We start from the raw sequence: 16,031 nt of genomic DNA on the forward strand, positions 1-16,031 counted from the left end.
CGAAATTTTAGCTGCGGAAGGACGACAAGGGGGAAAACACACGTTCGGAATTAGAGAGAATATCGTTTAAGTGGTCGGCGAAAAAGGGAGACTACCAGGAACTCGCTGTCCGTCCGACTAGTCTTCCTCTTTCGGACCCAGCCTATCTGGGTATCCAATTCAAAAAGGGCTACCCCTTCGGGACCCGCATCTCGTTACGCGAAACATCGTGTAATTAGCACGTCGTTGCGATCCCGCTATATGTACATATATATAGGGGCTCGTAAATGAATGATTCGCTAAGGATAGTGGTAGCCATTCTCGATCCAGGATTTAACGTAATCTACGAATCCCAAATGTAAGCGTGGAGTTTTATACAACTCTCCTTTTTAAACCATCGTTTATCTGAATTTGAATCGAATCGCCGCATTTAAATTATTAAAATTAAAATGCGATTTTTAATTATTAGCTCAGCTGTGGCGAAATAATTTATAATAAAAGTGATCTTGTTATAAAAATTCAAGGGAGCATGGGAGTGTTAACACAATTGGTATCGCTTCGGCAATATTAACAAAAAGCCGATATCAATCTCCCCCGTTCTATCGTCATTGTCGGCATAAGCGCGACCACCCTGCCGCGGAATTAGAATAGAAAAAAAAAAAAAAAAGAAACAAAATAATAACAGCGCTGTATAACGCACAATGTATAACGCGAAATTTGACCGCTATTGTTTAAACGATATCGAATTACTGCCCCATCGCCGTCGCCGCCGCCGCCGCCGCCGCCGCCGCCGCCGCCGCCGCCGCCGCGATGCGATCAACACAATGGAACTTTTCGTATTTCGTGGTTCGCGCACACCTCTCCTCTGCCGGCCGTTGCCGCCGTTGCCGCGCCCCTCTCACGCTCTCTTTGTGCCGCGTCAAATTCGATATCGAGTTATTTTTCAGCGTGATTACATTAATTGCCCCGGCGATACTGGCGCGCCTCTGATCACAGGCGCGATCGCTGTAATGTCGTTGGGCCGGTTATTCAGCCGAGAACGCGCGAGGTGTTTCTATTTTCAAAGATTAACCCGATTACGTTCCGTTGCAGTTTCGTCTAGTGGGCCCGTAACGTATCGTTTTGCGCCTCTCGTCTTTTCTCTCTTCAGTCCCTTTCTCCTCTCTACCCCCCTCCCCCACCCACCTCCTCTTTAACTCGTTATATTTCATTTACGCCGATTCATCCTCGATCCGATGAGACCCGATAAAAGAGCGGAGGATCATTGCGAATGATTGAATAATATTTCCGTGCGCAATGTTTTTCATATCAATACCAGTTCTTTATGGCTTATATATTTACATCATTCTCAACAATTAATATCGCGCGCGACATTACAGTTTGTTAATAACGCAACGCAAGTCTCTCACTCTTGCTGATAAATTAAATTAATCTTGCAATTCCCGATCATTGTGTTCGCGACTGCTCATATCCAGGCTTGAAATAGAAAGACACGGTAATATCGCAATGCTATTACACAAAGATTCGACAGATATTTAATTAATTATACTAATATACTCGAGAACGCGCGACAGAACAGATGTTTTAGCTTAGAAAAATCATTAATAGAAAAATGTCAAGATGCGAGACATTTGACACTTCTTATTCTAAGATATCGCGTGAGGAAAATGCAACAGGCTGCCGATTCACCTTCTTCGATAGCGTTCGTTGCGCCACGCGTATTGCGGCACGAACTTTCCATTTCCCTCTCGTACTTCTCTCAGGACGTAACGAGAGACGCGAGAGACCGCAAACTCACGCGAGATCACCTCGTTTTCAATCTGCCTTCGATGACGAAACGAGTATCCGAGTAGTATTTCCGATAGAAACCGGTCCGTGTTCGTGATAGAAAATTAGAAGTTTTGCGTTCGCCTGCTACGTGATTTCCACGTAATGGAACGCGACGTTCGTTTCAATTCCGAGAGATCTCTGATGACGGATGTGCACGACTCGTCAAGATCAATCGCTCCGCCGCCCATTTTCTACTTACTCTTTCCTCTATTTCTCTCTCGCTCATTTACCGAGTATAACATTTATATCGGTAACGCTATCCCGCCCTCCAACCCCTCCACCCTGAAATACAGGCGGTTCCATCGCCATCGCCATCGCCACCGCCGCCACCGCCTCCGGTACCGCCAGCGTCATCTCCATCGCTATCTCCATCACCGTCATCATCCACAGAGTTCAACCTATCTCGGTCCGATGATGGTCCGACTCCCGAGCGGAGCGGTGTTGATGCTAAGCTAAGCGAAGATTCGCTCTTTGATCTTCTCTGCTTCCTATATATAAACACGAGAGCGCGAACGGGAAGAAGTGTGCTTCGTGCACGCGTGGACGTTAGGACAACAAGGAGCGAAGACGATGTAAGATGACGTGTCGAAGGACGGAAAGAGGAAAGAGGAAAGAGGAAAGAGGAAAAGAGAAAGAGAGCGAAGAGATGGCCTCCGTTCCGTCCTATCTTCTACGTGGGGTCTTTATACTTTACGTCCGACTGTATTCCCCCACATCCATTATCTGCATACGTTACTCGGGAACGCATCATGCGAACGTGCTCCTGGCAGCCACCTCCCTCTGTCATTCTCCTCTTTCTTCCTCTTTCCATCTCTTTTCTCATCTAGGATCCGCCGACCGGTTCGGTCGTCGCAGCTGATATCGCCAACAGACCCGCAGGGAAATGATAAATCGTTCGAAGGAAATGCATCTTCTAAGGGAATCTGGTCTATGAGCCGCGCGTGCGCGCGCGCGCGCGCGCGCACACCAACTACGCTTCTCATCATTCTAAAAGCGTAGCGACGGCTTTGTTACTCGCTGATAAAGTCTGCTCCGAGTGTCGAATAATAAGACATGCTTTTAAATGAAAAGAGAGAGAGAGAGAGAGAGAGACAACGCGATTTTAACAATTTGATTGTGTTTGTGCTGTTGAAAAAAACTCGTAATAAACTACTATTATTGAGAATTCAAAAATAGGGGTTGCGAAAAATGCAATGAGTGGTTTCTAAGTGACATTCAAGCGGTGGACAACGTGACTCTGGATCGCGAGAGCAGAGTAGAACACACGACGCGGCGTTGTTTGGCGCGCCGTTAATAAAGAAGAAAATAATAACGCGATAGCGAAACCGGCGTGGCGCCGGTGTTTTATGAGACATGCGTGCACACGTGCACGCGTTCCCCCGTGCGCACCGAGACATTTACGACATGCGGTACAATGCGGTTTACAGTCACAAATCTACCATTGTGGAGTTTAGAGCAATATTCAATCCAAGGGAAATTATTCTCAAGATGGACCGACATCCTCGCACTCTTCTTCTTCCCTCTCTGCGATTTATCTCAAAGAAATAATTTTATTATAGAAAAAGATGGTATTGTGATACGACTATCGTATCACCATCTGAGCGAGAAAAACAGCGAGGAATTGCGATTGACGACAGTACAAAAAGCAGATACGCAACAATATTATCTGGAATTGGCGGTAAGCGGTTTCTCTCGAAAAGAGAGACAAATGAAATATAGATATGAAGGAAAAAGAGACGATTGTTGAAAAAATTTGCAATGCGGCTTTACCATCTCTGGATGTAACCGCAAACTCGTGCCGATGCTTTCTGCACGTTGTTTCACGTTCAAAAGGATTTCAGTGGGCGAGTCATTTCTTGTGACTCGAGATAAGAAGTGTTGAAAAAATATAAAAATGATAATAAATTTTCATATGCTTTAAGATTAAAATCTATGGAATACAAATATCTATGATGTCCGCGAAGTTTGATCAAGAGAAAAGGATTACTTAAATTTTCTTATTCATTATTTGCAATATTGTATTTCGCGCGTCAAATATTTAATTAAAAAAACATTTATATAAATTTAATACCATAACAGAGAGAGAGAGAGAGAGAGAGAGAGAGAAAGCTAAAACAAAAGAGAGAAAGAGAGCAGCGGTTGAGCATCACGAAAATTTGAATTGAAAATTGCAACTACTGCTATACGAAATGAGATTTTCACGTCAATAATTATATCACCTCGCAATCAAGCGCCATTAGAATTATTCGTCCAATCGGGTAATCTTCATACGAGATAAGAAAGGGAAAGAATAAAAAAGTAAAAAAAGGACAGTGCGAGACGAGAAGATCCCACTACGCCGCTCGTCCGGGTTTCGCCCTGTGGCGCCGATTAGGCCGCAATTAGGTCGACATTGTTATGTTAATGGTGGCCGGCTAGGGGGGATAATATTAGGGTGAGCCGTGGGGAATGATGTTATAATATTTCAACACTAGTACCCCGGGGTCGGCGGCGCTCAATTGATAAATCATTTCGTAAGTGGCGGGGTGCGATATTATATTCATATTCGACAGCAAAGGGGGCCAACCGCCTGGCGAAACTAGTCGGTCGGATACCCCGACTCTATTTATTGGGGCGCCCATTCACGGATCATAGATTATGGATCATCGCGGATAATCGCAATGTATAACTGCCGACGAATGGGCCAACATTGACACACAACGATTTCCGCCCTACTCTCTCTCTCTCTTTCTCTTTGACCTAGTCGAGATCAAGTGGAAGTCAACGATTGGGGTGCGAGCATCCCACGCCGACGCGTAACTCATAATAGCCCTACGTAAACACGAAAAGCGGAAGTTGTGACACGAGGAACTTCTCTTCCGTATCATCTTATCTCCGTAACCATCTTTCGCACAAATAAGAAAGAGGAGATAAAGGGATCGATCGAGATATAGAATCTTTTGTATTTTTCAAAGTATTTAATTAAAAAAAAAAAAAAAAAAAATCAAATACCTAAATTGTTATTAAAACCTATTGTAATCAAAATTGTAATCAAAATTTAAAAAAAAAATCGAAAGTTTCGATTAGTTCCTTCATACTCGTTGTTGAATCTTCACAGTATTGCACAATACGTGCGAGATTCGAAGAAATATATTCTACGTAACGTATAACAGGTGGAACGATCCATTTAGAGCTGGCGCACGTGACTATTTGCCCCGTACTATTTCGGCGTTAAACGAGACACAGGTATGGTAGCTGCTGCGTGACGATCCACCCCCGTCGCGCGTGCAATAGTGGTTTATATTGCGGCTAGAACATAAGCGGGGGAGGCGGGAGGGAGCGCGATAGACAACCGCATGCAATTGATGGGGTGCAAACGGGGTCGACCGCGCCCGACAAGCGCCTCTCTCCTCTATAACGGCCCTATATTACGCGGATGTTATATTTATTTAATACGTGGGGTGGGCCCATGCGGCGCGCAGCCGAGTATTACACGAGTTATTATTTCTGCTTGTGGCTTAGGAAAGCGCCCCCATCAGCCGTCGACGAATCGCAGTCCTATTGTGCCCATTTAAACGACTATTGGGGTGAACATGATACTTCTCACAGTCGGTTGGACACGGGGGAAGAATGATTTAGTCAGATTAGGACGGACAGTCCCAATCCCCGCTAATGCTCACGATACCACGTGAAAATCCGTGCGGACGATGAATGAGCGGAAACGATGAATGCGGGTGGGAATCGTGTGAGTAAACAAATTGAATAAGTAAAAAAATGGAATAAATTTATACTATGAATAGTATACTATGAATAGAAGGTATCAAATTGTTAATAAAGAATAAATAGATATATAAATATGTGTACATCTCAAGTGTCATGTAAAATTTTCGAAAGATTCCAAATTTGTCGACAATTTGATTTCACAAAAGACATCGATAATCCTCGCCTAAGGAATAGCGATGACGTGACGCGAATCAGTGGTTGGAACGTACGGAAAAGTGAGTAACTGTAGTGGATAACTATGGCAGAGATTGCACTTAGAGGCTCTTACACGCAAGCCGATGAGAAAAATCGCGTTCGAGACTCGACCACCCACATGGCCGGACGTTACGCGTCGATTTAGGTAATGCCGATTGATTTTGTAGAGTCGGATGCGATACTTTTCACAGCCCACGAGGATCGTCAGATTAGACTAATGCACCCTTCCCACGGGGAGTGCGTGCGTTTCGGCAGCTCTAGTGGCCTCTCGTTCTATTATAGCCTAGCGAACCGATGCTGGGGCTAAGTAAGAGTCCATCGACTCTTGGACAAAGCGCCCCTGGCCACATTACCACAAAGCAGCTCTGCGATGGTTATACTTTTAATGGATTTTAATACTCAACAAACAGAAAAAGAAAGGGATAATCTCGACATTTTTATATTTGATAAATAGATAAAATTCCAAATCTCTTTAAAACTGTCCCTGCATATTGAAAGGTATGTATTTTTCTTTTCATTCAAATAAATTAAAAAATTTTATCAAGTATCGAAGAAATTGTTTTTAACAATTTTATTAACAACAATTAGAATTAGCAATACTTTAATTTAATATTATAGTTTGTGAGTTTACTGAAGAATTCACTATTCTCGTAATTCTCGTAAAAAGCCATTCTCATATCGGAATTTCCTGTACGCATTAATTACTGGCAGTTTTATATATTTAGTAGAATATATAGAATATGTTTTTAAAGTAAAGATTCGAATAAGGGATCCTATGCCTTTCTCATTTTAGTGCGGTATATATCTATTTAAAATTCTCTGATCAAAATCTATATACTGTACCTGAGAAGATTTTAAGAAATTTCTATGCGGGTTGTCGAAATTAGCATTGCTAAAGATAGCCAAACTTACCTGAAACAGAAAATAAAAAGAAACGAAAATTAATCGTGGGAAATCAGATAATCGCAGATATGAGGAGACATTATGCAAAGATAACAACAAACGTAATTCATCGGTTAACGAAAAAATGTTTAATCGCATATGTATGTATTTTCTTTCCAAAAACTGGTCTTATTTGCATCATCTTTGATCTAGAATAAGTGAAAATAAACAACCTCTTTTATATCTTATTTTTTATATCTTTTATATCGTGCATATATTTTCTTATTTTTATTATAGACCGGATTATGAAAAAAAAATCGAATATCAGATCAGTCGCAGAATCCGTAGATAGGTTTGTAAAAACTATATATTTACATCATGTATATAAAATCTGTCGATTGAACCAGTTGGAAGTGCACGCGTCATATTTTATCATGATCATTATAGGAGGTGCCGCTTATCCCCCTTCCCCGCTTTCACGAGCTAACACTGGGACGCCTCTTCGAAATGCGAAGCACAACGAGAGAGAGAGAGAGAAAGAGAGAGAGAGAGAGAAGATGCAGGAATTCATTACACGATATAATAAAACGCGCCAAAACGCCAGTTAGCCTCGATAAAAGCCAGTGGCGTAGGATGGCACGATATCGGTATGCCAGAGATTTTTTTAACGAGACGATTCGCTACCGTAGGAATCCGTTTATCGGCGCTCGAAAAATTATGCGATCAGCAATTAAAATGCTTTCCGATGCGGCGGAGCGCGTTGTATCGACCGATGCTAATTAACGCCACGAAATTGACCATTTCACCATTCGTGATTCGAGCATGAATCCAGAGGAGACGAGAGCAGCATCCGCGCGTATTCACGTTCGCATCCCGCCGACGCTGCAGATAAAAATTCATGGACATTTCGGTGAAGCGACGAGAGCGGAACACACGCGCGCGCCAAATGGTGTCGCTGATCGAATCGTTAATCAGCGCCGACGTCCTTTCGCGGAAACGCGCGGCCGGCGTAACAATTTAACGCGATTGCCGTTCGTTACATCGCGCGCAGCTGGCGATAAAAAATCACGCCGCACGCAGCTAGCGCGAAAGAGCGCGAATACTTTTCCGCCTCGTTTCGCGATTCGCACAGGGCGGCAATTATCCTTAGGAATATGAAACGCGTATCCCTTAATTTACAGTTGGAATTGATCTACGCAGGAAGTTTAATTTCCGGTTGATTTTTGTTCCAACGGGAGAGGCCGGTGAATAATTAATTCGTTTGATGAATAAGATTTCCTAAACTAAACGAGAATTTCTTTTCTTTCCATTATGGCGATGTATAATTTCCGAGATATGTTATTGTATTAATTTTTTAATTTTACAATGGTCTGCTCTCTAGATGTGATAGATTTCTATAGACTAATTGAAAAATATTATTAATCGTCTGTCTCCAATTGGAAAATCTGTTACTTTTTATTCGGTCAAACAACAGGGCGACTTGTTATATGACTACGTAAACCGAAAATCCGTTAACGCGCCGATATATTTGATGAAAATTAAGTTATTGTAACAAAGGGGTAACTCGTACGGCACTTGGCCGTTCAATAAGTATGTTATACGTCGTAGCCAGCACTTTCTGCGCCCGTTTGCGGCCGATACATGTAGGGCGCAACATGAACTAACGCAATAACGACAGCGAAAGCGACTAAAGCGCGGCAGAAGCTCCATAATTACGAAGCACGGCAATCAAATTGGGAACACGCGTAAAGAGAAATGTGCGAGAGCGAGAGACGAGGAAGATAATTGCTCTCGTGGCGGAACGTCGACCGGTGCAACGGTTGATAAGGGTGGAACGTGGAACGTGCTTATCGTGCATTTCTCCCGTTTAAAGGTGTTTGACGAAGAAGAAAAAGAGCGATACGCGAAGAGAGAAAAACCTACCGCGGTAGCCGGTAGGGGGAAAAAGAGAGAAAAGGAAAGACGAGAGGTGCCAGAATCTAGGTGGAACGACGCGAATGTATATTGTTCATAAATTAAGTGTATAAAACCGTCGCGGTGTCGGCGTCTTTGATGCCAGATAGGCGGCAAACGCGTTTCCTCTATTTACAAGGCATGCCTGCCAACGCACGGTGGTGGAAGGAGAAGGAAAGAGAAAGATAGAGTAAGCGACCGTGCTGAGAGGGAGGGAGGGAGGGAGGGAGGGAGGGAGGGAGGGAGAGAGAGAGAGAGAGAGAGAGCAAGAGCACGTGATAAGGTGCACTGATTAAGTATTAAGAATTAACACAGGCCTGCGCGTATAGATTTCTCTCTGTTCTACTCCGCCGGGTCGAGCGTTAAGCCCAGACCTCGGGACTTTCGCATGCATTTCCCAGTAGTTTACAAAACACCTCAAATGATATTGTGCTATAACTTTAGATAATTAAATGCGTAAATATCGACACTTTTATTCATTTTACATCGAACGTACTACGGGTTTGCAAACTGTATCGGTACACAATGTCTCGTTGGCACAAACATATAAGGAATTTCCTTGGTGCAGTTGGCTTTAGACACGTAAGTTGCGTTGAAAGATTTATGCGTCTTGCATATGTGATATTCGCGCTCACATTCGCGGCATTCCAAATACGGCGGCGACAGTGGCGGCCTCGAATGTTGGCTAATATAACGTTATCGGTAACATTGGAGATTTAACGCGTGATATCTTTTCTTGCGTCTGGAGTAATCGATACGTCGTAAAATCGCGTGGGTGTCCGGCGAGCCACATAAATGATACGATAATAACGCGTTCCGCGATACGTCCGGCGTCCATGTTAGATCTGTGACCGATAAGCACGTGCGCTTCCCGAGCAAGCTCACGTGCCGCATCTAGGAATGTATGATGCATACATGCGATGTACGGAGAATTTTGCCAAGGAGACGAATTAGGAAATATCGTGAAAATTTTAGAATGGGTATCACGTGCGAAATAAATTATTTATATATAAAGAATAAGAAAATTCAAATACAAAAACATGAAGGATGTACTCTCTTGTTAACATCCAAGCACTAATAAACCAGGCGACGTCCCACGGGTATTTTATTTATCCTGTGATTCATCACCTCTCTATTGAGATTCGCAACGTCAGTGGAGGTTCTTGAAATCGCGACCAGGCGAATCCACGCGGCGGGTATCACGCGAGTGGTATTCGATAACGATTGTCGTCGGAACCGACCGAACAATAATTTTTCCTTGCACATCGTGCATCGATAATCCGCATCCGCCCTCTCGATGCGGTGCGTCGCGAGAACGGCGCGCCTATATAATATCGAAAAAGCGGCAATTTGGCTCGTCAACCTGCCGCCAATTATCGGCAAAGACCACGACGACAACAACGACGACGATAGCGGCGGCAGCGGCACGTGGAATCCCGATCGTTAGGGCTGTTAACGAGTTCGTGCTGGCACGTGACACGAGTAACCTCGTGGTCTCGAGATCTCTCCGCTACGGGTGCCACGCGACGATGGCGATGCTCTTCACTCGAGAGGAGAGCGACGTCGCGTTCCCGCGATGAGAACCACTGGTTGGCACGTCCGGTGGGGACCGGCTCTCCCGGCATAGGGACGAAGGAGATGATGATGGAGGAGGCGGAGGAAGGAGAAGAAGACAGGGGAGACTGAGAAGGACGGCGAGGGCAGCGAGGGAGGAACGACACACAGGACTGTGCTTGTGTTTCTATAAACCCGTCCACTTACTCGAACGAATTAGGCAAAAATGTGACGGAATTATGCCGTTATCTCCGTTTATGGGATTACTCGCAACGAGAAAGAACACGTGATAGATTTTTTGTGGATGATACGATAATCGCTTCATCCTCTATCTGTGCGATAAGAGAAATCTTGTAGATGAAGATAAGTCGATGTCATTCTCATCATTTGATTTTCGATGCTGCAGATAAAAAAGAAAGTACGTCACGTTGATCGGAAATAAACATAAAAAGCCTTTTAAGCTATCGATATATATATATCGCAGTATCGCGCGATACTCATCGAAATTACATTATCAATTTCAAATTTAATACTTAATAAAAATGACTGAGAGAATTGGAAATTTTTGTTCACGTCAATTGTACAATTCGATTCGTTCGAGGGTGTGGTGAAAGTGACTGATGTCAGATGAGAGGAGAGGGAGGGAGCGAAGCCTCTTTTTATTCTCTACCTCATATTCTTATCCTCTCCCAGAATATAATGAATGTACGTCCTATTCCGAGGGAAAAAATCTCCAAAACAAAAATCTCCGGGAGCGGCTCTCATAAATGGATACGCGAATCTCGTGAAATAATTCAGCGAGACTAACGCGACTCCTCATTAATCTTTTCTCGCAAGACCCATTCCCCTCGCGTCGAATCGGCCGGTGCTCGTACACGAACCATGCACACACTCGGTCGTCCCTGGATGAAGCGCAGCGTGCATAGGGCGGTCGAGAGCGAAGACGCGCGAAGCGCGCATCGCCGATCGAGGATCGAGGAGACGAGGAGGCAGCGGACAAAGAGGGATCGTCACGGTAGAGAGAGAGAGAGAGAGAGAGAGAGAGAGAGAGATAACGCATATAGTAGTAGACAAGGCTGATAGATCATGTCGTGAGGGTTGGCGGAGGGCGTCCAAGCAACCGCGTCGGTAACGAGGAACGGCAGCGACGTCGGCGGCAACACAGAGGCGACACCCACTATACTCACACAATCGTACGCATATACGACGTGTGATACGTACATGTGTGCAGATGCACAATCTCTCTCTCTCTCTCTCTCTCTCTCTCTCTCTCTCTCTCTCTCTCTCTCTCTCTCTCTCTCTCTCTCTCTCTCTCTCTCTCCCCTTTCTCTCTCTTTCTCCCTTTCTCTCTCTTTCTCCCTCTCTCTCTCTCTCTCTCTCTCTCTCTCTCTCTCTCTCCTTCTGCCTCTTTCTCGTTATCCTCCTCTCTCTTTTTCTCTTGGTCCTGACCGTCCTTCTCGAGCTTGGTCTCTCTAACCATATTTCTCTGTACGTTATTCTCCTTTCCGGTGCCGTCTCTCCTTTTCTCCCATTCCTCTTCTCTCCTCTCCTCCGTCCTTCTATCCTCTCAGCGCGCGTCTCCCTATCTCTCGCGCGTACTCCTCTCTCGGTTACAATGTTGCCGCGTCGGGGTACGCGCGGCATCATCGCTCTGGCTGCGTCCGCTCTCTGCGGCTTTGCACGGCAGGCGCAGGGACGTATTATGCGGCGTGTGCAACCCGTTATGCGCTTCGCGGATCCGTCCATCGCTGTTTCTCTCTCTCTCTCTCTCTCTCTCTCTCTCTCTCTCTCTCTCTCTCTCTTTCTTCCGATTTGCGGCGTGAGCGCGCGCCTAATTCAATTCGCTCAGTCAGGCGGATAGATGTGCCACTTCCATCTCTCTACCGCCGGTCACTTCGTGTAAAATCCGATTGCAATGGATGTTAGAAGATACTCGTGCACGGAAATCACGTCATTCAATTTTCGAACGCAGGCATACCGCTCTAAGGGAATAATTATAAAACGAGAGTCGATGAAAACACTGTTACCTAACGTAACGCTGTAATGTTAGTTTGTTAAATAATCGACGAATGCAAATGCGTCACGTTGCACGTGCCAAAAGCGCTTGTATTCATTGAGTAATTGTCAAATAGTTGCATCGTCGGTATCATCTTAAACAGTCACGTACAAGCGCAACTCTCTCTATGGTGCGTCTCTCGCCTCGTAATGGTTTATCGGAACACGAAACCATGTTATTCGGCTCGATAAATAAAGTTAGTGCACGCCAAGTCGACGTTAACAAACAAAACGCGTCGATTCGTCGAACATGCATTTTGCATCCTATTTTTACCGTCAATATTAAACATCAATTTGCATTCCATCCAATTTATTTCACATCTTGCGAGAGATTATTTCGCATTGGAATTTATAAAATCGATTCAAATGTAACGGTCCCTTGCACATACGACGACGTTAGATCGGATTCTCGCTGGATTCAAGTAGGTCGTGCTAGAGCTTCGTCGGCGCTGTGGTGCTTCGCGTAATCGCGAGACGCCTCGCTGCGCCACCGAGAAAGAGAGAGAGAGAGAGAGAGAGAGAGAGAGAGAGAGAGAGAGAGGCAAGCAGCCGGCGAAACGAGACGAAACGAGACGAGACGAGACGAGACGAGACGAGACGAGACGAGACGAAACGAGACGAGACGAGACGAGACGAGACCAGACGAGACGAGACGAGACGAGACGAGGTGAGGTGAGACGAGGCGAGGCGTGGGCGCGCAAAATTGGGAGAATACCACAATGCGTAGCGCAACGCGGCTCGTCCTGCGCGGAGAACAGACGCAGAAAAGGCGGTCCGCGTGCGCGAGCCTCGTGTCGATGCAGCCTTTATGGCGAAGCGCCGTTGATGAATCAGCTGACAGTATTATTTTCTTACGCATGTTACACACACACACACACACACACACACACACACACACACACACACACACACACACACACACACACACACACACACACACACACACACACACATATTAGACACACACAATATACACAAATATACTTCCATTTTTCAATTTCGTTACGTACATTTTATGTTAAAGATTAAAAATTCTAAAAATATATAACATCTACATAATATTTATATAAAGACTCAATTTCAAATTCAGCAAAGAATAAATCTAGTTTAGAAAAAAATCTTACTTTTACATTACTTTTATACAACGCTGTAGAGAGAGTTAGAGTTCTCGTTTGATCGTATACATAATCAAATGTATACGTCTCTTTGACTGAAAATCTTTTATGCGGGTTGAAAATGGCATTACTTATACGCTGCGGCACGAACAAACGAGCGCTTTTCCACGCTACTGGATGATGAATGAATGCCTACATGCCGCCATCGCTAGATAAGGAGCCAAGTGATTGCGATACGCGCGGCTCAGCCTTGCTCTAAGCGCGTGCACGCGGCAATTGCCGCGCGGCGCAATTGCCGCGGTAACCAAAGCAGTTTCCCTTCCTCCTTTTCCTTTCTCTCCTCTTCGTCTTCCTTCTCTTCATCTTCCGTCTCCCAATGCGGTGTTGTTGTTACCACTTATCGCAAAAACTGATCCGACCCGCGGTTTGCAACCACGCGAGTCGCCTTGTGGAATATGCTATGAGGCGGCCGCCCCCTTTAAGAAGGAACATGTGAATATTCACGTAAGAAAAATTTCATTATTAAGTTAAATAAATGCTTTTGTTTGAGATAGATTCACTATATTCTCATGTCTGTGTCGTTTAAAAATAAAATTTTTATATGTAATATAATTTTATTATCTTTGAATTTATGATAATTTTAATCCTCACCTTATTGCTCATCTTCCTAAAATATACATAACATAGTTCTTAGTGATCAAATAAGCGTAACCGACTCTCAGAAGACGGAATTGATTTTAAAACGACATTAAAGCATCACAGAAACATCATACAATCATTTTAGTGACCGGCAAACCTAGTCTGGGAAATGAACAGAGGTCCGATTACGATCGCAGATTCGGGGAAAAAACGTCGTGAAACTGGCTCGATGCGGATTCGGGCGCAACCCGTGTGTGTGGACGCAGGAAATACAATATTTATGTTGATGCCGCGCGCGTCAGGCTCGGTATTTAAGTTGTGTAAATCCAATATAAACGCCAAACCTGTAATAAATAACCTCTCGGCTAGCCGTGGGGAGACTCGGGGATGAAGAGGAGACGAGAGAAAGAGAAGACGCGCCAAAGTGTGAGGAGAAAGGACGAACTCTACAATGAGGAGAGAGAGAGAGAGAGAGAGAGAGAGAGAGAGAGAGAGAAAAGAGAGGAATACCGAGGCGATGGGAAGAGGTTATATTATACCTGCCTTGAGGCCTTCAGCCTTCGCCTTCGAGAACAAGATGAGAAAGCACGGACCTCGCTCGGTCCCTTTTCCACACGTTCCGCGGACAAGGACAACGGTCGGCACAGAGGAGGAGAAGTGGGAGGAACGTCGAGGTATCCTCCGAAAAGGGGCGGAGGAGTTTTGACCCTTCGCTAACGGGACCCCTCCTCGCTTCTTTCTCACTCGTAACGCGAATCCCTCGACCCTCGGATCAAATAATAGTCCTCGGAGTCGACTCGGTGCCCACATGGAAACAAGGAGACATCTACGCTCGCTTTGAGGAAGAAAGAGAGATCCTCTTCGTCGCCCTCTTTTCTTTTCGTCCGCCTTTCTTCCCGCTCACTCCCTTCTTCCGTAGAGACTTCAATTTCCGTGTTACGCAATGAGAAATCGCAAGGCAGGTGCCTAGACAAGGTCAGCGGCGAACAAGGGGGTCCTGCGAAATCGAGCGGTTCAACGAGCTGAACATCCGCTGCTCATTATAATGAGTAATTAATATTTTGATTTAGAACGTGTCCCTTTCAAAAAAAGAAACAGATTAATTAGATAATTGTAAGAAAGCTTAATTTTTTATGATTATATGCGTCTAATAAGGAATTTGCATCACGCGATAGTATATACATTACATAATAAGCAATGTTAATGTATCAAGTGCCTATCGCGTAAGACTGGAAGCCAACTGTACGTTATATATCGCTGTTTTTAATTATTATCCTCATGTGAACAGATATGTAATTATGTATAATGAATCATTTTATCGGATGTATAGGAAACTAGAGACTTTGTGGAAAATTCTCAGAAACATAGCGCGGCAATTCTGCGGCACGCCGATAGTGAGACTCGAAATTCTAGATATCATCGTCAGTCGAGGTCGAGCACGGAGTGCGAAAGACTGCGAGAAGCAGGGTGTGGCAAACGAAACGCAATTACGTGAAAGTGTGTGCCCTCGGTATCTGACGACGACGAGCTGTCGAGCGCGCGTTCGAGATCGTCTACCCCCTTGTGCAGCGACTACACTTCCCAGGAGCGAAGCGTGCGACAGTCGCTGCTCCTAACGAACAAACAGAAGCCGGAGCTACAATAATACGCCCACGTCAAGTGGCGGCCAGCCGCAGCGGCGAGGCGCGTTTCAAGGCGTCGTACTCGCGGATAGTTCAGCATTCAAGTCGCGCCGACCTCTCTCGTGCGCGCGCGCGCGCGTTCGCACACCGGCGAAACTCGATTTTCGCATTGTTTGATGTCGCCCTTCGGCAGGCGGCACGATAATGGAAATACGTCTAATTGCACTGTTCATACTTGTAACTCAATTCCGCGTTGCGCATTCTGCGCAGATAAGCCGCACTTGGAAGATCACAGATTAATCTGACGTTAGATGTTGCCCTGAGCGATTGGAAATGGCGAGCAGAGAAGTGCGAAAGGAAGCAAATATATCGGAAAAAATGTGAAAGAATCAAACAAATAGACGGACATAAAGGCACAAATTGATGTAATGATTAATAAATATGT

At 44.9% G+C, this 16,031-nt stretch overlaps 1 protein-coding gene across 7 annotated transcripts in view; it reads right to left on the reverse strand.

Annotated features, from left to right (window-relative positions):
- The window catches only part of LOC105424401 (protein pangolin, isoforms A/H/I/S), a 139,411-nt gene that overhangs the window by 71,025 nt on the left and 52,355 nt on the right, over positions 1-16,031 (reverse strand). The window contains exon 4 of one of the 7 annotated variants that reach the window (XM_089082621.1): positions 6,391-6,678. The exons of 5 other annotated variants lie outside the window; for them this stretch is intronic. In XM_089082621.1, the coding sequence (XP_088938747.1) occupies positions 6,556-6,678 (123 nt within the window). In that variant the 3' untranslated portion in view covers positions 6,391-6,555. Of the gene's footprint in view, positions 1-6,390; positions 6,679-14,925; positions 14,962-16,031 lie in introns of those variants that run through there. One more of the 7 variants, XM_089082647.1, reaches the window with a different exon arrangement.

The sequence above is a fragment of the Pogonomyrmex barbatus genome, unplaced genomic scaffold (genome assembly GCF_055798465.1).
Source record: "Pogonomyrmex barbatus isolate J1 unplaced genomic scaffold, ASM5579846v1 scaffold1, whole genome shotgun sequence".
In the NCBI taxonomy this organism is placed as follows: Eukaryota; Metazoa; Arthropoda; class Insecta; order Hymenoptera; family Formicidae; genus Pogonomyrmex; species Pogonomyrmex barbatus.